General features: G+C 40.3%; 1 protein-coding gene and 1 long non-coding RNA gene across 2 annotated transcripts in view; one reads left to right on the top strand and one right to left on the bottom strand.

Annotated features, from left to right (window-relative positions):
• LOC139703090 (uncharacterized) overlaps positions 1–26499 on the bottom strand; it is a 639290-nt gene that overhangs the window by 311355 nt on the left and 301436 nt on the right. The gene's annotated exons all lie outside the window — the stretch shown is intronic.
• On the top strand, positions 372–26499 carry Gcna (germ cell nuclear acidic peptidase). The gene is made up of 9 exons (XM_071606637.1): positions 372–384; positions 12002–12048; positions 12476–12512; positions 16106–16498; positions 17596–17671; positions 21496–21640; positions 23808–23946; positions 25010–25214; positions 25777–26499. The coding sequence occupies exons 1-9, from the start codon at positions 372–374 to the stop codon at positions 26024–26026; spliced, it is 1305 nt and encodes a 434-aa protein (XP_071462738.1). The 3' UTR covers positions 26027–26499.

The following is a 26499-nucleotide window of genomic DNA, read 5'->3' as shown; positions in this document are numbered from 1 at the left end:
TAAGTTCATAGCAAAATTCAAATTTGCCTTGTGGCCACGCTGCGATAGATGGGTGCAAGGAGGGCGGGAACACGTCAGTTCCTACTTCCCTGTGGATTTGGGCTCTATAACTCGCGCACCTCTAACGGTTTGGAAGTGAGCTGCGATTGGCCACACCAGAGGTCGTAAAAGCAGGTGAGTAGTGGGTTGAGATGGGTACTGAAGAAGATAATCCTAATTGAGCAGATTTAGTTAAGATCAGGACCGTTATTTACCTTGGACTGTACCAGTGAACTGTAGGACTGATTTAGGCAAAATATTTTGCCCGTTATACAAAAAGCTTTTTCCCTCTAAATTAAAAAAAAAAAAAAAAAGCTTTCAAGTCAGCCGCAATGGCGCATGCCGGTAATCCAAGCGATTTAGGAAGCTGAGGCAGGAGGATCGCAAATTTGAGGCCTGCTTCAGTAATTTTTTCAGACGCCATCTCAAAACTTGAGGTGTAGCTTAGTATAGAGGGCCCCTCGTTTCAATACACAGTACCACCACCACAACAAAAACAAGCTTTCGGGATATTTTAATTTTAATTTTTGTGAGTCTGGTACCATAAAGATGGAGTGGGGTACTTTGAAGGTAGTTAGCGTGATCTTGGCTCAAACTGTGAAATGAGTGTAGGGGATGGATGCGGGGGGGGGGGGGGGGGCGGCTGGATCAGGGCCTGAGAAGACCTGCTGGTGGAATAAAGTAGAAGTAGAGAAAAATGGAGGTATGGGGCGGTGGTGACCTGATCAGTGGAAGGCCGGTTGGAAGGTTGTGGAAGGGAGTTGAGGGGAATGAAAGGTGTGGGGGCAGGGGTGGTTGAGATCAGAGGGATTAAGGGCAGAGGGGGTAGGAAGCAGTGGGGGGAGGGTAGGTGTTGTGTGGAGTGGGGGTGGGGGAGTAGAAACCTGATTGGTGGAAGACCAGCCACACGGAGGAGTAGTTGGAGGGAAGGTGGATGAGTTGAGGCCTGATTGGTGGAAAACTGGCTGAAGCCGGAGTGGTGGGGGGAGGGTGGAGGTTTGATTGGAAAAGCCTCCTAGAGTCCAGTGAGGTTGTTGTAAGCACTAGTAGAGGTGTGGGGTGATACAGGGTTTGGGGCGTGTTTGGTGGAAAACTCCTTGGGGGCCAGATTTGTGTAAGATGAGTGGGATGCTGGAGTACGGGGGCGGGGGGTGGGAATGGGAGTGGTAGAGGTTCGATTGAAGGAGGTGGGGGCTGGGAAGGCAATGGTAACCTGAGATTGGGGAGTAAGGTGGAGTAGTGGGAGAGGGTAGAAGGGCCAGTGCCTGATAGGTGCGAGACTCATTTTGGAGCATTAAATCAAGTAGTGGAGGATCAGCTTGGTGTGCAGGGATTGGCATCCTTTTGGGGGAGAGAGCATTAGATGGGAGACTGAAGAGAGGTTTTGGTGAATGCTCAGGCCTTACAGTAAGAAAATTATCTGGAGACTAATAAATAATTGTCTTTGATCAATTTCCTAACAGTGGCATTTGAAGTGGTTTAGCTTTAGGGATTACTGTTGGCTTTGGTCTTTCTGATTAATCTGCATAGAACTTTGGTGAGGCAAGATGGAGTGGGTTGATATGCCGTGTCTCTCCAGGGTTGTTTTGTTTTTGATTTTTGAGATGGGGTCTTGCTGTGTTACCCAGCCTGGCCTTGAATTCCTAGGCTTGAGTAGTTGGGACTATCCGTGGCTCTAGTGTTTTTTTTTTTTTTTTTTACATATATACAAAAGGGAAAATCCTCAACAAAATGAATTTAAAATACTTACTTCATAGAGTAAAGTTTCAGCTTTAAATTATAGCGCAGAAGCTTCCCAAATACAGAATGAAGGAATGTGTCTGGTTCTGAGTTCCAGATTTCTTAAAGCATATCTTTATCTTGACTTACAGACATGGCCAGGTCGGAAAAAAAGCCTGGCCAAACTGGCCAGTGGCACACCCAGGATGATGATTGGTGAGATTTGAAAAATTGTTTTTTCTTAATCTTACTTTTTTTTCCCCTGAAACAACTTTCTCAAATAGTATGTTTATTTCATTTAGAGTCTGCAGAGTATATAATTTGGCTAATCTTAAAATTATAAAGAAGGATCTTAGAATCTAGGAGTCCAGCCTCCTACAAGATGCACAAATCTTCTGTGTAATGTATATATCTGTGGCTAGGAGCTCACAACTCCATGAAGCCACACATTGCATTATTAAATATATGTAATTTCTAGAAAGTTCTGATGGATTTCAGACCTACTGTTATATAACTTCCACCCCATTTTCGGTAGTGCTTCCCTCTAGAGGGAGCCTTTCTTTCTCCATGCTTACTGGAGGTATTTTAGGATAGCTCTTTATGAAACATGCTAATAGTTTTTATTTTATTTTTATGAATTTTTAAATATCTTTCTTCATTTTTATTGGTGCATTTTAATTGAACATATTGATGGAATTTATTGTTACATATTTGTACATGCACACTAGCTGACTGTTTTTTTCTCCTTCCTCTTCAGAAAGTATATAATATTAAAAGAAGGTACAAAACATAGAACAAAGTCTGGAAATAGACAATGTATATATGAAAATTTTAGTTCATGATAAAAATGTCATTTAAATCAGTGGAGGGAAGATGATGGATTAGTTAACAGATAATTTTTTTAAAAAAATATTTTTTCTTTAGTTGTAGATAGACACAGTACATTTTCTTTATTTATTTTTAAGTGGTGCCGAGGATCAAACCCAGTGCCTCACGACTGCCAGTCAAGTTCTGTACCACTGAGCTTCAACCCCAGCCCAGTCAAGAGATAATTCGAGGGTGATTGGCTATTTGGAACAAAATAAGAGTTCTTCATTGCTTCTTATGCCAAAATAAATTTCACATGGATCAAATATTTTAAAATAGAGGGACTGAGGCTGTAGCTCAGTGGCAGAGCACTTGCCTAGCATGTGTGAGGCACTAGTTTCAGTCCTTAGCACCTATAAAAATGAAACAAAAGCATGCTGTCCATCTACAACTATTAAAAGATTTTAAAATAGAAAAAAAAATTCTATTAGGAAAACATAAATTTTATTTCTAGTAATTTTGTAGTGGACTAGTCTTCTGAGCTTAATATCAAATCAAAGGCATAATAATGGCAAATAAAAACTGGAAAAATATTTGCATTACATCAAAGGGCTATTTTCTTTAATCTACAAAGAACTTTTGCAAACCAGTATTTTTAAAAAGGTAAACATCGGTCTATTCCCTAAAGACCTAAAAAGAGCATGCTACAGGGACACTGCTACATCAATGTTCATAGCAGCACAATTCACAATAGCAAGACTGTGGAACCAACCTAGATGCCCTTCAATAGACGAATGGATTAAAAAAAAAATGTGGCATTTATACACAATGGAGTATTACTCTGCATTAAAAAATGACAAAATCATAGAATTTGCAGGGAAATGGATGGCATTAGAACAGATTATGCTAAGTGAAGCTAGCCAATCCCTAAAAAACAAATGCCAAATGTTTTCTTTGATATAAGGAGAGTAACTAAGAACAGAGTTGGGAGGAAGAGCATGAGAAGAAGATTAACATTAAACGGGGGTGAGAGGTGGGAGGGAAAAGGAAAGAGAAGGGAAATTGCATGGAAATGGAAGGAGACCCTCATGGTTATACAAAATTACATACAAGAGGAAGTGAGGGAAAAGGGGGAAAAAAAACAAGGGGGAGAAATGAATTACAGTAGATGGGGTAGAGAGAGAAGATGGGAGGGGAGGGGATGGGGGATAGTAGAGGATAGGAAAGGCAGCAGAATACAACAGACACTAGTATAGCAATATGTAAAACAGTGGATGTGTAACCGATGTGATTCTGCAATCTGTATACGGGGTAAAAATGGGAGTTCATAACCCACTTGAATCAAAGTGTGAAATATGATATGTCAAGAACTATGTAATATTTTGAACAACCAACAATAAAAACTAAAGAAAAAATAAAAATAAAAAGGTAAACAAACAAGTAGAAAATAGGCAAAGGATTATTAGAAGTTAGCTCTCAGGGGGGGAAAAGCAAATTGCACATTGCCGCAGTCTGGCTGGACACAATCAGGAGCCACTTGTCAAAAGAAACAACTTTATTTTTAGAACCACACACGCCAAACAAAACAGCCTCTCAGGAAAAATCCTCAGAGCCTCAACTGCCACCACCGGCTTCCCACAAGCCTCTCTCTCCAACACAAGCCTCTCTCCACCTCCCACAATCCTCCTGCTCTTGAGGCCGATTGGCTGGGTCATGTGGGCGGAGCCAAAAAAGTCCCCCAATGAGCAGCTCCGTGGTCTGACAGGGCAGGGAAACAGCCCAATGAGCATCACCGCAGAGGAGCCAATCAGTTAGATGTTGCTGGGGCCGCTGTGAGCCAATCATCAGCCGGCAGCTGGAAGTTTGCTGGCAGCTGGAAGTTTGCTGGGGCCCCTTCGGCTGTGGCTCTCAACAGCACATAAACATTAACATTTATTCAATTTTTAATTATATTACTTAAATAAAAAAAATAAGATGCCATTTTTTTATAATTTAGAATGGCAAAGATGAAAAGGGGTTTGGTAATATATAGTGTTAGCAAATTTGTAGAAAAGTAGGCAGTCTCACACAATCTTTGTGGGAGTATAAATTGGTGCAACCTTTTTGGAGGACAATCTAGAAGTATCAGTTTTTTTAAATGTTTATTTTTTAGTTGTAGTTGGACACAATACCTTCATTTTATTTATTTTTAGGTGGTGCTGAGGATTGAACCCGGGGCCTTGCACGTGCTAGGCGAGCACTCCACCGCTGAGCCACAACCCCAGCCCCTAGAAGTATCAAATTTTTGAATGCCCAAGTTCTTTGGCTCAATTCCACTACAAGGACTTTGTCCTTCACTTCAAAAGCAATTAAATTTAATTTCTTTGATATACGCTCATATTTAGGTGTATAATTGTGATCCTGTGCATGCTCGCTTTGTAATTCAATCTTATTTTCTCTTACCTGTGTTTTTTAAATACTTCTCTCTTGTCCTTTCTCCTTACAATCCAAGGCTAATATTTGTGTTCTTTTATTCTTTTCTCCATATAATTGCATAGGTACAGGCTGTTTTAGTCTTTTTTTCAGTTCTGTAGAAGAAGGATATATAATTTAGTTACCAGTACATAGAAAATATGTATGAGGACATTCACTGAAGCATTTGTTTATAATAGCAAACATTTCAAAAGAGCTTAAATGTCCAGTGAGCCTAGTAGAGTAAATTACAGTTCATCCCCATTACATAGATAATGGTGAGACTTTTAAGGTACTTAAAGTGAAAAATGCAAGCTGAGAAATAATCCATATAGCATAATATTTGCAAAAAAAATGTGTGTGCACATGACTCGTGCTGATAGGTGCTTTTGATAAGAACTTTGGATGAAGATGAGACATACATTGTTAATCTGTGGGGAACACTCTACTGGGGAAACAGGGACAAGGAGTTCCTCTTCATTCCTGTTTTAAAAACATTCCTGTTTTTTTCATGAGTCATTAAAATAGGATTAGCAAAAGAATGCAGCAAACATTAGAAAATATACATCTTTAAAAATTTTTTTTAGTTGTAGATGGACACAATATCTTTCTTTATTTTTATGTGGTGCTGAGGATTGAACCCAGTGCCTCATGTATGAAGCAGGTGCTTTACCACTGAGCTATAGCCCCAGCCCTGAAAATATACATCTTAAGTAATAAAAAGGTACTGTTTTTTTCTAAGAGGTATATCTTTTTCCTTTATTATCAAATTAAAAATACTTAATCTTATTATAGTAATTCTGCTGACATATAAACTAACAACTTTTTGGAAATGAGTAATCAGTGTATTAAGAACTAGAAAATTAGACATTTTTGATTGAGCAATTGAATTTTGGGGAAACCAACTTAGGAAAATCCATTTTATGAAAATAATTAAATTCATAAAGATGCTTTTTGTAGCACTTAATTAAGAAATTAAACTAATATTTGTGTGCATGTTAAAATCAAAAGGTAAAACTATTTTCCTCTGTAACCTTCAGTCCCTTGCTCCAAATAGGGTGTATGTTAGAACAGATAGTTGGCACTGGTGGTCCTGAGAGGTAATTAGAAAAAAAATTCACTAAAAATGCACTTGTGAATTTGGTTAACAGTAGTTATGCCCCTGGCATTGATAAGAATGGACTCTTGAGTTTCTGAAGCTACAAGCACAAAGACCATATCAACTCTGCAATGACTTTGTAACTCTAATCTTCACCTACATGGGCATATAGTTGCAATTAAGGTTTTACACAGAGAAAATTATTAGTGTGATCTAGCAGGCAAAAATCCTTCCAAAATTTGAGGTTTGTCCAGATGTGATGGTGCACACCTGTAATCCCAGCAGCTCGGGAGGATGAGGCAGGAGGATCTCAAGTTCAAAGCCAGCCTCAGCAAAAGCAAGGTGCTAAACAACTCAGCAAGACCTTGTCTCTAAATAAAATACAAAATTAGGGCTGGGAATGTGGCTTAGTGGTTCAGTGCCCCTGAGTATAATCCCCAGTACCAAAACAAAACTAAATTGAGGTTCTATGAGGAAGAGTATAATAAAAGAGGCTCTTGGAATCACTCTTTGAGATTCATTCATTTTATTTTTTGAATCCTGACTTCATATTGAGGAGTGCAAGACAAATATATTTTCAAGTCTTTGCGTAGTTTACTTTCTGGGGTGGGGGATTACAAGCATGTAAACAGCCTGTAACCCCAGCTACTTAAGAGGCTGAGGCAGGAGGACCACAAATTCAAGGCTAGCCCAGGGCAACTTGGCAATACCTGTCTCAAAGTAAAATTTTAAAAAAGGCTTGGAGTTGTAGCTCAGTGGTAGAGTGCTTGCTTAGCATGTGCAAAGCCCTGATTTTAGGCCCTAACATGGAAAAAAAGAAGGAAGGAAATGGAAAGATATATGTTAACAGGCAATTATAGTCATGTGTGATTAGTGCTGTAATAGGCAGAAGTGATGATCCCATAGAAGAGGGCAGATATTATCTTGTTTACTTTTCAAATTAGCCCTGGGAAAGAAATGATTCTTTTATAGCTGAGGCCCAAGAATTTGATATTATAGAAGTCTGAATTCTAAGTGGGAAATGATGGTGGCTTACAGTAGGATGTTAATAGTAGAGTTGGAGAGGCTTGAAGAAATATCACATTGTGGTTCATCTTATTATTACTGTTTTTTTTTTTTTTTGGTGGTGCTGGGAATCAAGCCTGAGGCATTGCATATGCTGTCTATACAAATGTTTTACCACTGAGCTACATCCCCAGCCAAGTAGTTCAATTCTGAAACATCTTTTCACCATTCCTGAAATTGGCATTCATCATATATTTGATGGCAGTTTATAATTTGGTAGTGTTTTTTTTTTTCCTAAGAGGTATATATAGTAACATGTCTTAGATGAAATATAGAGGTAGAACAATAAGTCTTATTGATGGATGGAATGTGGGAAGTGAGGGAAAGAGAAATCAAGGGTAATTCCTAATTTTTCAGCTTACTTTACTGGGTGAATGGTGGTACCATTGGATGAGATGGGTAAGACAGATGGGAACAGGGTTGAGGATGGAAATAAGGAATTCTGTGCTGCCAGGTATGGTGGTATATGCCTATAATTACAGTGACTCAGAAGAAGCAGGAAGATCTCAAACTCAGGGCCAGCAACAGCAACTTAGCCAGGCCTTAAGCAATTTAGTGATACCTCTCAAAAGAGGGGGTGGCTGGGGTTGTATTTTCGTGGTAGAGTGCTTGTCTAGTATGTGAGGCACTGGGTTTGATCCTCAGCACCACATAAAAATAAATAAAGGTACTATGTCCATCTACAACCAAAAATATTTTTAAATAAATAAAAGGTCTGGGGATGTAGCTCAGTGGTAAAATCATCCCTGCATTAAATCCTCAGTACCCTCCCCCCAAAAAAGAATCTGTATTAGCTATGTTATGTTATAAATATGTAGTAAGTATCTAAGATGTAAGTGTCAAGCAGACAGTTGGAGTTCTGTGGAAAGCTCAAGACTATTCATACAAAATTTGGGGACTTTGGGTGTAGGGATAGTAGAATGAATGTACAAGAGAGGGGACAATGATATAGGGTGCTGAAATTGCAGGGATAAAATCCTTAAGGCTAGAGGGGCAAGATGCAAATTACAAGGGAGGAATTGGCTTTAGATAGTGGCAGGGGCACTGTGTCCACTTGCTGTTAATGATAGGGAAATCAGAATTGGATATAGTTGCAGATGGGTTGGTAGAGTTGGTGGTGGGAAGATAGAGTTCCTGTTTGAGTGCTTCTATTTTCCCAGTGTCTTTTGAGATAAAGTCATTTATTAGAAAAGCAAGGGGGAGTTGGCGGTTCAAAGGTAGAAGTTCTGCAATACTTAATGCAAAGAGATGGAGACTGGTTTTCATCCTACAGTCAAAGCCTAATGAGTACTCCTCAATGCCCACTAACTATTCTTTTTTTAAGCCTAAGAATCTTTATTTTATTTAAATTTTTTTTTTTGTAGTTGTACACAATAACTATTTTTATTTATTTTTATGTGGTGCTGAGGATCGAACCCAGAGCCTTGCACATGTGAGGCGAGAGCTTTACCGCTGAGCCACAACCCCAGTGCCTATTTTATTAATGCTATCATAAGATAACCTTGATGAAACCAGCTGCAGTGGTATGTGCCTGTATTCCCAAATACTCTAGAGGCTGAGGCAGAAGAGTGGCTTTAACCCAGGAGTTTGAGGTCAGTCTGGGCAACATAGCAGTACCCTGTCTCAAAACAAACAAACAAACAAACAAACAAACAAAAAGATAACCTTGATGGGGCTGGGGTTGTAGCTCAGTTGGTAGAGTGCTTGCCTAGCATTTGCCTAGCATGAGTGAGGCACTGGGTTCGAACCTAAGCACCACATAAAAATAAAATAAAGGTATTGTGTCCATGTACTATAAAGAATATTTAAAAAAATAACCTTGAGGATATGTAGAAACTCTGTGTTTTAAAAGTTACCTCATCATACTGAGTTTAGAATAATTGGATCAAAAAAGTAAATGGTCACCTATTGTTTGTTTGAAACAGGGTCTTGTGTTGCCCAGACCAGTCTCAAACTCATAGGCTCAGGTAATCCTCCCACCTTACCCTTCCAAGTGGCTAGGACTATAGGTGTGCACCCCTACAGCAACTATAATATTTTCAATTGACTATTTTAAGGAAAAGAAGGTTCTCACACTCAACTGGTGTTTCTGAAAGTGTGGTCCTCCAGCCTCCTGCATTAGAATTGCCTGGGGTTGTGTTTAAAAAATGCAATTTCTGGTTCTAGTCATTTTGGAGTAAGGCTCATAAAAATTATCTATTTACTTTCTTATTTTTTGCTACTAGACTCTGATTCTTGGAAGTCTTTACTCCCTTTGTAGCCCCTGTACCAAGGAGGTAATAGATGCTCAATATATGTTGAATGAATGAACCACAGGTATACTCATATTTAATTATATTTATTGAGTTGCAAAAATTGCCATGGGGAGGGCTGGGAGTGAGGCTTAGTGGTAGAGCTCTCGCCTTGCATGTGGGAGGCACTGGGTTTAATCCTCAACACCACATAAAAATAAAATAAAGGTATTGTGTCCATGTACAACTAAAAATATATATTTTTTAAAAATTGTCACAGGGAAAAAATTACCAAGAGAGCAAAGACTATAGTCATACAAAAGCATTCACTATTTTTATGGTTTATGGCCTCAGTTTGAAAGGGGAGAAGATCTTTAGATTCTTTGTAAAGTTTTTTAGGATTTTCATCCGATATGTCTTCAACCTTGGAAGGTTATTTCTTAGTTTTTTCTTGCTAGAGTTTTGATTAAGCCATGTGACTCTTCCTTCAATGCATATATTTCCTAATAATAGTAACACGATTTCTTTTTTTTTTGTTATTCATTTATTTATTTTTTTAGAGAGAGAGGAAGGGAGAGAGAGAAAATTTTAATATTTATTTTTTAGTTTTCAGCGGACACAACATCTTTGTTTGTATGTGGTGCTGAGGATCGAACCCAGGCTGCATGCATGCCAGGGGAGCACGCTACCGCTTGAGCCATATCCCCAGCCCGTAACACGATTTCTTGAAACACATTCTAAGGACTTGTGCTTCTGCTAGCAAATTTTACTTGAAAAAAGTTACCAAACAATCTGTGTTCTTTTTGACCATATATTTCTTTTTGACCATATACATTGCACTATTTACTGATAATCAAGGTCATGTATTGACACATATCTGCAAAATCAGCAAGAATTTTCTTTCCTGATTTAAAAAAATTTTTTCCTAAGCTTACTGCTGAATAAGCCTAGTGTACAGTGGTTGACAAATGACTAAGGAAATTTAGTTAAACAGGTAAGTGAATCAATCATCTTGTATCTTGAAAGACAAAGTATACAGTCAGCCCAGTGTCAAGCTCTGGGTGAAATTAAAAGTCCCAAAGAAGTGGTTGAGTCTAACTTTTTGTATATAAAACCTGAACTTTGGTGTAGCTATTATGTCCACCTCCTTTAGCACTTTTATATCCCCTGTGATAACTAATGTTAAGATCATTGATGATGTAGTCAGGCTCCAGCAGTAAAGTGATACTTACTGCAGTGTGCCTCCACCAAGCTGGATTTTGGATCTGCAGTGAATGGCTAATAGTGGGATATCCAGCCAACCACTGTCTGGAGAGCTAAATAGTTCTGAGGAAGAATGTGGTTTGACTTCACCTCATAGCTGTCTGGTAAGAAATAAGTGAAGCAGCCTGACAGGGCAGTGGAGAAGAATGAGTGTTGGAGTTGCTAGCAAATCATGAGGTAGAGAAACAAGAGGTCCTGACATTGTTGTTCACTGCAGGAAACCATTGTTGTTCACAGCTTTGAAACTATTCTTTACTTTGAACCCAACTACTATCTATAACCATAATCCTTTAATAAAAGTTTAGTTTTTATTATTTTTAATTGATGATAATAATTGTGTATATTTATGGTATATAATATGATGTTTTGATCCATTGGAGAAATATTAAAACTAATGAACATAACCACCAACTTTATCAGTTCCCCACAAAACGGACTTGAATACTCATCCATTTACCTAGCTAGCAATTAAGTAGGCCTTCTCCAAGTAGTAGCACCCTAAAAGAAGACTTCCTGGCCCCTTTTCCTTTTCCTTTTTTTTTTATTTCTGATAGATTCAGTTGCGAAGAGACTGTAACATTTTATATATATATATATATATATATATATATATATAGAGAGAGAGAGAGAGAGAGAGAGAGAGAGAGAGAGAGAGAGAATATATAGAGAGAGGGGGGAGAGGGAGGGAGAGGGAGAGGGAGGGGGGTTTCCGGTGGATACAACATCTTTGTATGTGGTGCTGAGGATCGAACCCGGGCCAAACGCATGCCAGGCCAGCGCGCTACCACTTGAGCCACATCCCCAGCCCCCCCTTTTTCTTTTGATATTGGGAATTGAATCCAAGAGCACTTTACCACTGAGTTACATCCCCAGCCCTTTTTTTATTTTGAGGAAGGAACTTGCTGAGTTGCCTAGATGATCTTCCTGTCTCGGTATCCTGAATCAATGGGGCTATAAGCACACACCACTAAACCTGGCTGTTTTGATTTTTCACTGCAATATCTTCATCTAGTCCTTTCCCCTGTGATCTCTATCAGATTCACTTTCATATCTAATTAGAAATAACCATTGACAGAAAACAGCCTTCTCCATGCTTACTGATGATGCTTGGCTAACATTCTTCCCTAACTTTCATTCAGCAGAAAAGACCAAGAAACTTGTTGCCTTTTTTAAATTTCTTTTTGCCTCTGCTGTTGTGATCCTAATTTTATAAGGGCTTCAAAATGTTTTACACTTCAGAAACTGGTTGTTCAGTCAAGATTTTTGACATTTGGTTGCTTATGATGTTGGTGGCCTTCTTTTAAAAGGCATCCTGTTATTTTTACAGTTGTGTTCTTTCTCTGGACTCAAGCAGCAGTGAAGAACATGAGTCCCGTAAGTAGAGTCCACTCAAAGCAGTGATATTCATGTTGAAGTGTCTTTGTAGAGATGACTAAAATGTGATTTGATATGTTTGGCATAAGCTGATCCTGGATTTGTCTCCTCTAGGGCTCTCTGGGTTGGAGAAGTTATTTTCCCTCCTCTCAGTAGCAGGGGAAGTTCTCTGAGCTTCTTTTCCAATTTACTTTTTTTCTTCTTCTTGGTCTCCTGTATCCTGTCTTTCATAGGTAATTTTTTTGTATGTGGTGCTGAGGATTGAATTTGGGGCCTTATGCATGTTAGGCAAGTGTTCTACCCTATGGAGACATGGATTTTACCAGCACTAATTTGTGGACTTGCATGTTAGGGAGTTAAAGATATGTGAAACAGATTTTACCATGCTTCAGATGCTTCCTAATACCTTCTCCTTTTCTCTATTTAGTTAAGATCAAAACAAAAGCACAGAAGAAGTGGGTCAGGTAAGGAAGAGAATTGTTAAAACTTGATTACCTTTTTTTCTCTCTCTCAAAGGAAAAATGTCTGATGTTCTGGGGTAAGAAGATTTAAGAGTAAACATCACATTTCTTATGTAAACACAATATGGTGCCTTCACAGGAACATAATGGTTGTTTGACTTCACCTCCAGGTTCAAAATTCCTCCTCCCATCTTCTCCCACTGTGCCCATGATCTATTTGGTCAGTTTATTTTTCCAAATGTCTCAGTGAACTGTGATTTAGCTTTCTATCTCAACTAGTCAAAAAAGTAGTCATCTCATCCTGATCTCTTCTCTGATCCAGTGTGCAAGCCATTTCCAAAAGAATCTTGTGAGGCATTGTTTTGATCATATTGTTAGTCAATTTGAAGAGCTCATCATATAAAAATCAAACTTTAGCTCATTATTCAAATCCCTCTGGGATATACCTGACCTATCTTTCAGCTTGATCTACTAATGTTCCTGTTGATCAAGCCTCTGTTCTGACCAGAGAGGGATGAAGGAGTGTTGCCCAGGGGCCAAATGATAGGGGATATTGAAAAAGTCCTGCAGTAAATCTTAAATAACCATCATCACCACCAGGATGCAAAATATTTTTATGACTATTATTTGCATTGTAAATGGTCATTATGGCTCCTAAGAAGTATTCTGTGTACAATATTGTATGCAATAAAGATTTTATCTGATGATTTAAAAAACCCTGATTTTTCAAGAGAAAAAAAATAGTTTCTTCCAGCCTCTACCAGGTATATATTGAAAACTATTTAAAGAAAGTCGGTTTTTAGGGGCCTGCCTGGAGTGTCCACAGGTCTTGGTCCAGTCCCAGGTGGCTTCAATATAAGGAATATCACAGGAAGAGTGAAACTGGGGAAGAATATGATGAGTTTAGTTTTGGACATGTTGAAATTCAGGGGCCTATATTCAGGATTGATATTAAAAACATTTAAATAATCTAGAGAGCATGGGCAGGGATTAGTAAGGATGGATGCCTGACTGGTCAGAACAGATGCCATCAAACCTGTGTATCCTGAATAAATGTCATCCCTACCCACAGGATCTCCAGGTAAGTAGTGAATCAGGGGTAGAATTCAGAAGAGAAGTTAGGCTGGAAATAATAGGTTGGGCTGGCATATATTTAATAGGATTTGTAACCCAGTTTTAGTTGCTGATTGGATTGGCATGAGAGGGTAGATAAACCCTGGGGGTGAGTTGGGGAAAAGAGATGAATAGTAGTGGTTGGAAAGGATGGGACAAAAACAAAAGGTAACTGCACAGAAAATCAAAGAGAAGGAATTTTTAGGCTGGAGTAATAGTTAATAGGATAGCAAACACCCATCAACTTGGCAGCTTAAAAGTAGTGAACATAGCCAAGCATGGTAGTGCATGCCTATAACCCAGCTATTTGGGAGGCCGAGGCAGGAGGATCACAAGTTCAAGGGCAGATTGAATAACTTAGACCCTGTCTCAAAATAAAATAAAAAGACAAGGGGGTAGCGGGTAGCTCAGTGGTAGAGCACCCCTAAATTCAATCCCTAGCACCGTAAAAAATTTAGTGAACATAGTGGAATAAGATTAACATTCGTTTCTGTAACAGGTACAGACAAATCCTGTAACATGTATTTTTAAGTTTGTTCGTCATCATCAAAGTAAATCATACCTTTCATAAACTATTTGGAAAATATAAGAGGTAGCAAATTTCAGCTTGCTGGAGCCTCTAATCCCAAAATATCAGGGCTAGCCAAGGATCCCAGGAGTTAGTTACTATCTTCACCATGCGTAGCACAGGGGCACTGCTGGGCATAACTACTGTCAGAGCAATCTGTCCATAGAAGAGAGAGTGCTGACTTCAGACTACAGAATTGTGCTAAGGAGAAACCTCCCTGTTCTAAGGCTGCCTCTCTCCATCTCTGGCTCTATGCTCTTCTCAGATGAGTGCATCTCAAAGTTGATAGAGAAGAATGACAATTAAATAGACATTTCCCTGATCAGCTTTCCCCTGTACTAAAACAATTTGGAGGCATACACTTTGACAGAGCCTGGTTCACTCTCAGTATATGCAGATATCTCCTTTTGAAGGGAAAATCAGGATGAATGGAAAGGTTGGTAGTTTCAACTAAGGGGAACAGAGTTGCTGTGGGAAACAGATCAAACATTTACAAGGATCATAGTCATTGTAGAAAAGATAGAAAATGCCATGATGAAAAAGGATGTTGTATTCATATTTTTCTTTTCTCCAACTCCCACCCCTGTCTTGTCACTCAGCTGTGTGGTGATTGAATCAGAGTCTGATGATCACTATGTCAATAAGAAAAAGAAAGCTAAGATACGCAAAATTAGCAGTAAAGGCAAGTATACTCCCAGAGAAGTAGCTGAGCTCTGAAGCCTCATTGCAGGCAGCAGTTTCAGGATCAAAGTCAGCACGCTTTTTTGGTTTGGAATCAGTAGCAAGTGCTACCATTTCTTTCTGTGTATATTCTTGACGTGGATATGATTGTGCTCCCCACATACCCTGCTGCCTTAGACCTTGGGTTTCCCCCTCAGTAGAGTTCTTACCTGCCTAGAACTATACTAAGGAAACAGAGGGGAGAACATCAAGAGCTGAGCTGAGGCTCCAGTGTTCTAGGGGTCACTCTTCTTTCCCTCCTTCATGTAGGAATGAGGAAGAGTAAGGAGAAAGGAGTAAGAGGCATGGGTGCCACCATTTTTCCAACTTGATAGAGACTTGTAGGGATGATGGTTTAAAAATGCCAGCTACCATCTACTATCTTCATAGTTATGTAAAGTGAAGAGTACCAAAAGTTTAGCCAGGACATAATCACAAAATAAAGGGCATATTTGACTATGATATAATGAATTCCACTATTATGTATGATTATAGTGCTCCAGTGAAAAATAAGGGGCAGGGACTGGGGTTGTGGCTCAGAGGCAGAGCACTTGCCTATAGCATGTGTGTGAGGCACTGGGTTTGAGTCTCAGCACCACATATAAGTAAATAAAATAAAGGTCCATTGACAACTAAATAAAAATAATAAAAGAAACACCACTAATATACTAATTTTTCTTATTTATACTGTGGACCAGTGAAAACACAACTGCAGATGTATCTAGAAACTATCGAGTAACTACATTATCCTATTATGGTTTGGAAATTACCACTGAACTTTGATTATTATTTTATCTGTTGCTGCTCTCAGTAAAATTGAAAAAAAAAAAAAAAAAAAAGGACCAGCAGCTCAGGAGGCTGAGGCAGGAGGATTACAAGTTCAAAGCCAACCTCAGCAACTTAGCGAGGCCCTAAGCAACTTAATGAGGGCCTGTCTCTAAATAGAAAAAAAGGGTTGGGGATATGGCTTATATGGCTTAGTGATTAAGTGCCTCTGGGTTCAATCCCTGGCACCAAAAAAAAAAAAAAAAAAACAAACAAAAAAAGGTGTGTGGGGGGAACAATCTCTAATAGTTGTTAACTGTGATTCATGGTTCTCAGCTTGTTTAATTTTGTTCTGAATAATCTGCCAATATTTCATGTACAAGGAACAGGTGGAAGGAGTGTATTTATATACTTGTTTCTTGTATTTCAGATGAGATGCTGGAAAAGTTTTCTGTCATTGAGGAGCAGCCCACCACCCAGGAGCCTCCAATAATTATTATTGATGATGATGATGATGATGATGATGATGGCGGCAACAATAACAAATTGAAGGGTCCTAAGCTAACTAAAGAAGATTTCTATGCTCAGGGCCAAATTTCTCTTGATAAAGAAGAGGTAGTTGAGTTTGCTATCTCCCAGTACAACTTGCCTGATAATGTTGTTGAGATGCAGGATTTTGGTAAAAATATTGGCCAACCACCAAATGATCCTGAGGCTAACCTAGAAATTATAGATACAAAGTTGCCAAGTGAAGAACCCATACCTGTGGTGGAACAGCCAAAGAAAAGGAAGGACAAAACCAAAAATATACGTGTAACACCTGGTAAGCCCATCATGTCAAGTGTGAGTGTCCCACAAATGTGCCAAGCCTGCCAAGTGTGTCCACAGCACCTTTACTACTCCATGTGCCTGTGTTGTCAGGCCTGCCTGTCCTGCCTGCCAACCCCAAGCCATTACAACTTCCAAGTGGCAAAGGGAAGCAGTCATCCCAGTGGAAAGGATCTTCCTGGAAATAGAGTAGGAACACCCATATCTGTCTATTCACTTTTTGCCTACTTGGAGTGCTTCTTGCATCTTTTGTCCTGAGGATATCCCATTATTTCATAGGACCCAGCCTGATTCTCAGTTTCTTTGTGAAGCCATAAACTTAGAGTAGCTCCTCCTTCTGGGTCCCCAAAGTTCCAGAGTGTCTCTTCTAACACTGTATTGTAACATGGTCATGAATCTGTCTCCCTAGTAACCTCCTTAAGAGAAGACTCTTACCTCATCTTTTAGTTTTTTTCAGGATCTATCCTCATGGTTGGCATGTAAAAGATACCATATTTTAAAATATATGAAAGAGTAAAACCATTAGTTCCTAATTATTGGCAGTGTGAGTCCTAGGTGAAGTCTGGCTTGCAGATTGGGTGAAGGTACTGCTGAGGATATGAGCCATTCCTTGAGCAAGTGTGTGAGCTATGTTGTACCATTGCAAGGAGTGTGCGAGCCTCAATTGCCCACACACCTTGGCTTCTAATGACACATATACATACCTTTATGATAGTCCTCAGTAAGTATCTATGACAGACTGCTACCCAGCTCACTCTAGTAGTGGCTCTGGGATTGCCATAAAGTCACTCAGATAGCAGTCATATGCAGCCCTTACCCACAATTTTATTGATAGATGTTCTGTGCTTGGCTGTGTAAGTCCCTCCGGGGTTTAACTGTCAGTTGGTTTGTTTCTCTTTTTTTGTTTTTGTAGATGGACACAATACCTTTATTTTATTTATTTATTTATTTATTATGGTGCTATGGATCAAACCCAATGCCTTACACGTGCCAGACAAGTACACTACCACTGAGCCACAACCCCAGCCCCTGTCAGTTTCTTGATGGTATAAATTTCCAGGGTACAAATTGACTATTATATTATCCTTCCAGCTGTTAGTGGAAGAAAAAAACGTGGTCCTTCAAAGAAGAAATCCAGTGCAGTAAAAATTGAAAAATGTGAGACTGGGTATGTACTTCTCACACCCATTTGAACAGGAATTGAGTGCCTATTTATTGCATGTTTAGCAGCCCACTGGGCACTGGAGGGGAATTCTTTATGGGGGTGGAGTCTGGTTGGGAAGGGTGGCAAGGTATCTGTCCCTAAATGGGAGAGCACATGCAGAATGAGTAAGCTCCCCTCCTTGTTTACCCTAGCACCTAAGCTACCAAGATCCCTGCAGTTACCTGGGCAGAGTGGAGCCCTTCTTTCCCCACAGCACCTCTGGTATCTGAAATTTCCTTTGTCTTTAAACTCGGGTCAAAGAATATTGTGTAACCAAACAAGACACTACTTTCAGGTTGGATACAGCCCCATGGCTACCAGTTTGTACTAAACCCAAGCCAACATAATAGAGATGGTGACCTATTTGTTCAGTCTATTGGGATTGGAGGGAGGACAGTTAAGAATGTCTTCTAAGCTTTTCTGTTGCTTTGAGTGAACCCAGTTTTTCTTACTACTGTGTGTATCCTTGTGGTATTGTTGCAGTTTGGGGAATGGAACCCAGGTCTCACACATGCTATGCAAGCACTCTATTATTCAGAGTGCCCCCCCAGCCCTCTTGTAAATTTTTAAAGTTTAAATGTTAGGATAAAATGGATTGGTTGTAGTTCCCTCCACCTTTTTTTTGTGGTGCTGGGGATTAAACCCAGGCCTTGTACATGCGAGGCAAGCACTCTACCAGCTGAGCTATATCTCCAGCTCTCCCTTATTTTTATTAAGCTGTTTATAGTTGATCCTGAAAACCACTGATCATTTAGACCAAAAATATTAATAACTTAAATCAAAAATTAATATATTTTCTCATTTAGATTCTAGCAACTTCTCTCCTTTTCCCCTTAAAAATGTGATATAGTAAGCATAATTTTCTGTTTGTTTTACTTGCATTCAGGAGTAATACATATTCACCTGAAGTATCATATAAGAAAAGGAACGTAATTGAAGGACTTTGTGATTTTCTTGTAAGCACTTCTTTTTGTATTATTTTTGATTGGTTTTCATTTTCGTTTTTAACAGTGCTATGGATAGAACCCAGGGCCTCAAACAGGCTAAGCAGGTGGGGTGCTCTGTCACTGGGCCGTAACCCCAGCTTGTACTTTTTCTTTTTTTTTGGTATTGGGGATGGAACCTAGGGGTACTTAACCACTGAGCCACATCCCCAGCACTTTTTTATATTTCATTTTGAGACAGGGTCTCACTGAGTTGCTTAGCACCTCACTTTTGCTGAGGCTGGCTTTGAACTAGGCGATCCTCCTCCCTCAGCCTCCCAAGCCACTGGGATTCCAGGCATGCTCCACAGTACCCGGCAACTTATATATTATTTTTAAACTTGTATTTTGCAACAAAATATGGAGACATTGGGGCAACAGAGCAACTCGGACTTCTCTGCATCACTGTGACTGTGCCTTTTGCTGGCTGAAGTAGCTAGTGGAAGCCCACCATGTGCTATCTTAGATGGACTACCTTGCAGTAAGTTGTCTTCTCTGGATACCTAGATACATATTCAAGCTGCTTTGCCTTTAGGGATGGGTATCTTAGGTAATTCCCAGACTGCTTTGCTAGAGACTGTGGCATAAGAAGGAAGAAGATTCCCTTTGGTGTCTTTGTCAATCTGCCTCATTCAAAAGAGGCTAGCCTGTTTGGACTGTTTAACTGTTGCCTTGGTACTTCCTGTGTCAGTCTGGGGGCTTCCTGTGTGTGTAGCATTGTTCTGTATAGGCTGCCTGCTGGTCATGTGTCTGATGTACCCAGTTTGGGGTCTTTTTGGTTTCTCTGATGTGGTAGTATTCAGCCTGCAGTGAAATGGCACAGGTCTTGAGGTGAAGTTTGCTAAGCTGCAAGGCAAGCACCTTCCTTGACTACAAATATACAGGAGTCTTATCCTCTGCTGAAGCCTGTAGGTGGCTCAGGTTTTCATCTATCAACTTTTCTGATGCAAATTTGCTTTCAAAACTAGATGTTGGAGGTAGAAATGTTGGAGTCATCCATATAAGGCTTTGGGATGAATACCCTTGCATTAGCCTTCTTTGCATGTCTGGTACTTTCTTCTCCACACACCAACCTTTTCACCTAGGGGCTGTTTTGCAGTTTAAGGGTTAATAAGTGTTCTGGCAAAAATCACAGTGTCCACAGAGTTCTGTGGACTCAGAATCTCTGTGTTTGCTCTTGTTTTATCTTTCCAGCTCTGTGGGCTCATCTCTCTGGACTTGTGAATTTTTGAGGCCAAGATAAAAATGCTTCAGTTTAAATAGATAGTTATTACACGCATGAGTTTTTTATATGCTGAGCACTATTCTTTGTGCCATTTGTATTAGGCCTTGAAAGTTGGGACAGCGATTGTGGTTTAACGGGAAGACTATGAGATTTGAATCAGAAGATTCATTGTCTCTGTGATCTTTAGACAAGTTATTTCTGAGCTTCAGTTTCTTCACCTTCAAGGTATAGATGGTAAAAACATTAGTACATTTTTCAAAGGTCCTTGTGAGGATTAAATAGGATGAAAAGAAAGTTCTTTTTTTCACAATACTTGCATTGATTTATTTTTATTTGGTGCTGCGGATTGAACCCAGGACCTCACATGCACTAGGCAAGTGCTCTACTGCTGAGCCACAAACCCAGCCCCAAAAGAAAGTTCTTTTTTAAAAATGTTAATTTAGATGTCAATTGACCTTTATTTTGTTTATTTACATGTGGTGCTGAGAATTGAACCCAGTGCCTCACACATGCTAGGCAGGCACTCTACCACTGAGCCACAACCCCAGCCCGGAAAAGAAAGTTCTTTGCAAATGATAAAGCACCACACAGATGGTGGTTCTTAGTAGAGATGGAGATGGGGGTCACTCTAGGCCATGGGAGAAGAGATTGTGCTGAGACATGTGGGGAATCATGGTTTGTGTTGCCTTTGACTAAAGTGGAAATGGTAGCTGGAAATAGAGGTTGGAACCAGATAGAAATGAGCTTTGAATGCCAGGCCAAGCAGTCAATGAAAAGGCAGAGGGTAACATTCTGGAATGTGGCCTAGGAAAATGAATCTGGAGGGGTGTACATAATGGGATTAGAAGAAAGTCTGGCAGTAAGGAACAGTTGGAGGAATACTGTTGAATCGAGGCATCAAGGGGATGATGGGAATTTGAATTAGGGAGGTGACAGTGAGGTTGGGAAGGAGCAGCTGCCTGGAAAAGCCTTTGGGAAGGAAATATTAGTGTGTCTCTGTGCCGATTTAAACATGGGGTAAGGGAGGAAGAAATGAGTTAAAAATACCTCTGTGTGGGGCTGGGGTTGTGGCTTAGTGGTAGAGCACTTACCTAGCATGGGTGGGGCACTGGGTTCAATCCTCAGTGCCACATAAAGATAAATAAATAAAGTTATTATGTCCATCTTCAACTAAAAAACATTTTTAAAAATGCCCTCTGTGGTTTTCAACCAGTTATAATAGAAGTTTGATATTTGAACAAATTGTACTGAAGATAGACTACATGTGTTAGTCACTTGGAAATTTGTATTGGGCAGTTGTAAATTCAGAACTAGATCTTAGGAAAGATCTCAAGACTGCAGCTACAGGTATGGAGAATCAGTCTTTTTGAGGTTGAAACTGGGCCTCCCACTTCTTGAGAATGTGCCAAGTGTGAAAAGAAAAGGGTACGAATGGAAGCTTGGGAAATGCCCTCATTAGAGGAGCTAGAGGAAGGAGCAGCAGCAGCAAGTTTTCAAAATTGCGCTTAGTCTGACCTTTGCGCATGCGTTTTCTTCTATTCCTTTACCTATACAAAAGTCAGTTGAATTTGCCTTTACAGGAAATCTATGTGCAAAATACCTGGATGTTTCTTACGTGACCTTGAAAAGTCAAAGAAATATTCTGGAAAGAATTTCAAACAAAATAAGGATGAGTTGGTTCAGAAAATCTACCAACTGTTTAACAGCACCGTCTTTGATCAGAAGGTATAATTGATAAATGAGCATTTATTGAGTATCTGCTATATGCCAGCATTCTAGGGTGCACCACATAGTGTACTGACAATGTATACTACTGCCCTTGAGAAATGTCAGTTTGGGTGGGGAGATGAGATGTCCATTCATGAAAGAAATAGAGAATGATTATGGGTTATAATGTATGGGACGTATAGTTGTTACTACAGGACATCAGCAGACAGAAATGGCTGAGACTGAGTGGCCAGGAAATAGGATTTCCTGGAGGAAGTAGGCTCCTGGTTCTTGAAGGATGGTAAGTAATGAGAACAACAGTGCTGAGGGAGCAAGCCTGTGTTGTGGCTTGACTGCCTCCAAGAGAGGGTTCCTGTTGAATGATTATGGGAAAGAGTAGTGTGAGTTGGGCAAGTTACTTAACCTCAGTTTGTTTCTTCATCTGTAAAATGGGGACAGTAACAGTATAGTCAGCCCCTGTATCCCTGGAAGATTGGTTCCAGGAACCCCCAACAAATACCAAATATGCAGGTGCTCAAAATCCCTTATATAAAATGGCAAAATACTTGCATGTAACCTATGTACATTCTCCCATAGATTTTAAATCTCTGTATTACTTATATAATACCTAATGCAATATAAATAGTATGTAAATAATTGTTACGCTATTTAGGGAATTAGGACACATGGAAAAATCTGTACATGTTTAAAACAGGTGCAATTTTTAAAAATATTTTCAATCTCTGGTTGGTTGAAACTGTGGATACAAAACCCACAGATCAGAAGACCAAATGTATTTACTACCTCCAAATTATTGTAAGACAAAAGTTTGTTTTTATTCACACACACACACACACACACACACACACACACACACACACACAGTACCTAGAACAGGGCCCAGAACATAGTAAGTAAGCTCTTATTTTTTGATCATGAAGAACCAGATAATGGAAAGCCTTGAAGATCAGGTTGGGGGACTTTAAATTTAAATCAGTAGGCACTACTCACTGCACAGTATATGGTGTGACATGTAGAAGCTACTGAAAGACATTAATCTGACAGTATAGCCTGGAGATATGGGCTGGATTAGAAAGAATTTGGATGCAGAGACCTGTTGGTCATTCAGGGGTTTTGGTATTGTTTTGATTTTTTGGTTTCTGAGGTTTTGTTTTTGTTTTGCAGTGCTGAAGATGGAACCCAGGGCCTTGGACATGCTAGACAAGCACTCTACCACTGAGCTGCACCCCCATCCTTAGATCATTAGGTTTTTAGGTTTTATTATATTTGGTGACAAGACTTACCAGAGGGAAGTTCCAATATCCTAAAGGTTCCCCAGACTTTAATGTTCTTCCTGATCACAGTGGTGGTATTTCAGATGAGCAGAGCCTGATGTATCCTGAGTTGCATTGTTAGTTCTTTCTGGGTGCTCCTATGCACAGGTTTCCGGCTCACTCACCTCAGCATGCTTACACCCCTCTGCCGCGTCTGGCTAATGGAGCCGAGTCCGGCGAGGGACGGCGGGGTTAAAAATACACAGGACACCAAGGTTCTTCATCCAGGAGGGAGCATGTGCGCGCTTTATTGCCAGATTTGTTCCCCTTATATATCTTTTTAACAGCTGCGGGAAATCACTCAAAAGTGAGGAGAGAAGAGTAATAACTGCGTCCTTGGGTTACCGTCATGTCACCGTCCCCTATCAGGAGGCTCGAACAGGTCAAGATGTTCCCAAGAGACACGTATGCTCGAGGCAGATAAACAGGGGACCGCAAGCCCGCGTCACGGCCTTGTGAGCTGGCCACATTGACATGCATAACAAAGAACTGGGGGTTGAGTCCCCAGGGGCCAGGGCGGGCCTGCTACCAGCACCCCTCTCCTTAGCTGCCCCTGACTTGTCTCTGCACAGGCGAGCACGAACCCTGCATGCACATGGTCTCAACATTCTCTCTTGTCTTGATCACCTATTAATTATCTTTACTTGGACTGCAACTTGGCTTTTATTCTCCCAGAATGTTTAGATTTGCATGCCCATTGAATAGATTTCTCCCCAGTTTGCTTAGCATCAAGAATCTGGGGGAGAAACTTCCTCTTACTTTGGATTAGAGGGAGAAAAACTCCTGAGGTCATATTTTCTGGTCTGCTTAGAACTGCTTTCTGATTCCTTTCTTTTGCTTTTTATTTTCAGATGCCAGAGAAAATAGAAATCACCTGGAATAAAAAGATGCTGAGAACTGCTGGCTTATGCACCACTAGTGAGACACGACACCCCAAAAGGGAGCGCTATGCCAAGATCGAGATTTCTCTGAAAGTCTGTGACTCTGCAGGTGATGATGGCAGGAGTATGGAAGCTTTACTGCAGTGCTCTCTCTTTTTGACATTGCACCTGTTAATTACTCTTAGCTGGCAGCCTATGTCAAGTTGAACTGCCATTCTTGGGTGAACAAACCTACCATGTGTTGCTTGGGGGATATTACCATTGTATGCCTCATCATTCCTGAGAATCCAACTCATCAATCTACCAAGTCTACCTTTCTGTCTACATTTTCCACTTGCCAGAGGCAGCGTCTCTATTCTCTCACTAGGTGAGGTTCCCGATCCCCCTATATATAGCCAATTACCAAATCTTCCTTCATCTTGACTCTCCTGTTGTCATTCCTTTTCCATCTCTGCCTCCACCCAGATATGGGTCCATATCCCCTCATTCTTTTCCTTGCTGCATTCAGTCTCCTGCACACCACTATGTTGCTTTCCTAGTAGGAAATTCAGGGCTTTTCAATGCCTAGAGACTGACTTTTGAGGCCATTGTAATCTGCCCTCACTCCACTTAACTGGTCCTGTCTCTCACTATTCCACTACTAGCTCATGCTCCAACTGGGATTTCTTCTCAGCCCTCAAAATGTACCACATGCTTTCTTGCCTCAACCTTTGCTCCTTTCACCTTCCCTTCCAATGGCTTTGCTAGCTTTGTAAATCCAATCATTTGTCAAGGGCTCAGCTCAGATCCCAATCTTGCTATGGAATTTCTAACCAAATCCCAAGGCCCTAAGGATTACTCCCCCTCCCCAACCCTGGTCACTTATGTTCCCCGAGGACAGAAACCAAGTCTTGTCCAGGTGTATCTTTAGCAGCACCCCACAAAAAGATGAACACGTCAGAGCTCCTCCAAAAAGACCTGCTCACCTAAGGTTCTCTGTCATTAACAAAATTGGGTTGAAGTGGGCGGAAGTTTCACTTTCAGAATCCTGGGAAGGTAACACTCATGACTGCCTGTGAATACTTATGTAAGATGGCTTTGTGTCTAGTGGTGGTAAAAGTTGAAGGGTTGGGTAGCAGATCAGAAGCAAATTGGTTTTAGTGCTCACAGTTTCTTTTCAATCTTTTTCCAAGACCACCTCCGTGATACTTTGATCCATGAAATATGCCATGCAGCTTCCTGGCTGCTTGATGGTGTCCGAGATTCTCATGGTGATGCATGGAAGTATTATGCAAGAAAATCCAATGCGGTGCACCCCGAGCTGCCCAGGGTCACTCGTTGCCATAACTATACAATTAACTACAAGATTAATTATGAATGTACTCAGTGCAAAACCAGGTAAGACCTGTCCCTTCAGACTTTCCAGTCTGGCCTCTAAGTGGCTCTTGTAGTGACTATAGGAATAAATTGAAGGGTGTCTGATTTGAAGAGTGAACCTATTTCTTTCCATGTTCTCTTTCTCGATTCCCTATTCCTTTTTTTCTTTTTTGTTTTGTTACTGGGGATTGATTCCAGGGACACTTTACCACTAGGCTACATCCCCAGCCCTTTTTTAAAAATTTTGAGACAGCATCTCACTAAGTTGCTTTGTGCCTTGCTAAGTTGCTGAGGCTGGTCTCAAACTTGCCATCTTCCTGCCTCAGCCTCCCAAGTCACTGAAATTACAAGAATGTGCCACCACACCGAGCCCTTATTCCTGTATTCCTGTTTCTGTCCCCTAACCTTCTCTATATTACTCTTATCCCTAATTTGAGCTAGCCCAACCCCTCTGCTGCTTGTGGCCCCATTCTCTGAGAACCTGCAGGAAATTTTCTCTTTGTGCTCAAGGCTAACATCTCAGAGCTAATGCTGAGGTACAGTGACTGATTTCTTTGTTGTGTGATGTCCCTTTTCTCACTAGGGTTGGCCGCTACACCAAATCGTTGAACACAGAACGCTTTATCTGTGCCAGATGCAGAGGGCCCCTGGTCATGCTGCCATTAACTCGTAAAGATGGAACCCCCATTGAGCCCCATGTGAGACCATTTGCCAGATATGTGCAGGAGAATTACCGAGTGGTGTTTCAAGGGACAGCTGGGATCAGCCATGGGGATGTGATGAGAAAGCTCAGCAAGGATTATGTTGCCAGTAAACAAAAGAAGAATCCTTAGAGTATGTTTATATGAGCTGAATCCTTTACTGATGAAAAGTTTTAGAAAAAAGTCTCTATTATTGTGAAGTTATGAATATTAGAGTTTAAATACATGTTTTAAGATTCTTGTTATTCATGATTTTTGTTCTTAACTAAGGGTTCTATTGCTAGTCATTTTGTCCAGGACCATACCCTGAAACATTCCGGATCCACCCTGGGTCTTATTTTGAATGCAAGTTTTAAAATGTAGAAGGAAATAGAGAAGAAAAATGAGTTTTTGAGAGTGGCAGGTTGAGAGAATGAAAAGGATACTGGGAAGAGAACAAGTTTTAAAAGCAGCAGTTTACACAGGACTGTTGTCAGATGTAACCTGCTAAACCCACCTAGACAGAAAAGACAAACATGTTGTTGAATTCAATTGCTGATGACATTGAGTGAAGCTGTCAAGCTGTATAATTATTCAACAAATAAAATGTTTTTGCATCTCACTCA

The sequence above is a fragment of the Marmota flaviventris genome, chromosome X, assembly GCF_047511675.1.
Source record: "Marmota flaviventris isolate mMarFla1 chromosome X, mMarFla1.hap1, whole genome shotgun sequence".
Taxonomy (NCBI): Eukaryota; Metazoa; Chordata; class Mammalia; order Rodentia; family Sciuridae; genus Marmota; species Marmota flaviventris.
This window is presented reverse-complemented; position numbering and strand designations above follow the sequence as displayed.

What these genes read in the sequence shown, in the direction of transcription:
- Gcna (XM_071606637.1), top strand. An exon ending in CAGTGAAGAACATGAGTCCC is followed by an intron (nt 12,049 to 12,475) that starts GTAAGTAGAGTC and finishes TTCTCTATTTAG; the next exon opens with TTAAGATCAAAACAAAAGCA. An exon ending in GCACAGAAGAAGTGGGTCAG is followed by an intron (nt 12,513 to 16,105) that starts GTAAGGAAGAGA and finishes CTTGTATTTCAG; the next exon opens with ATGAGATGCTGGAAAAGTTT.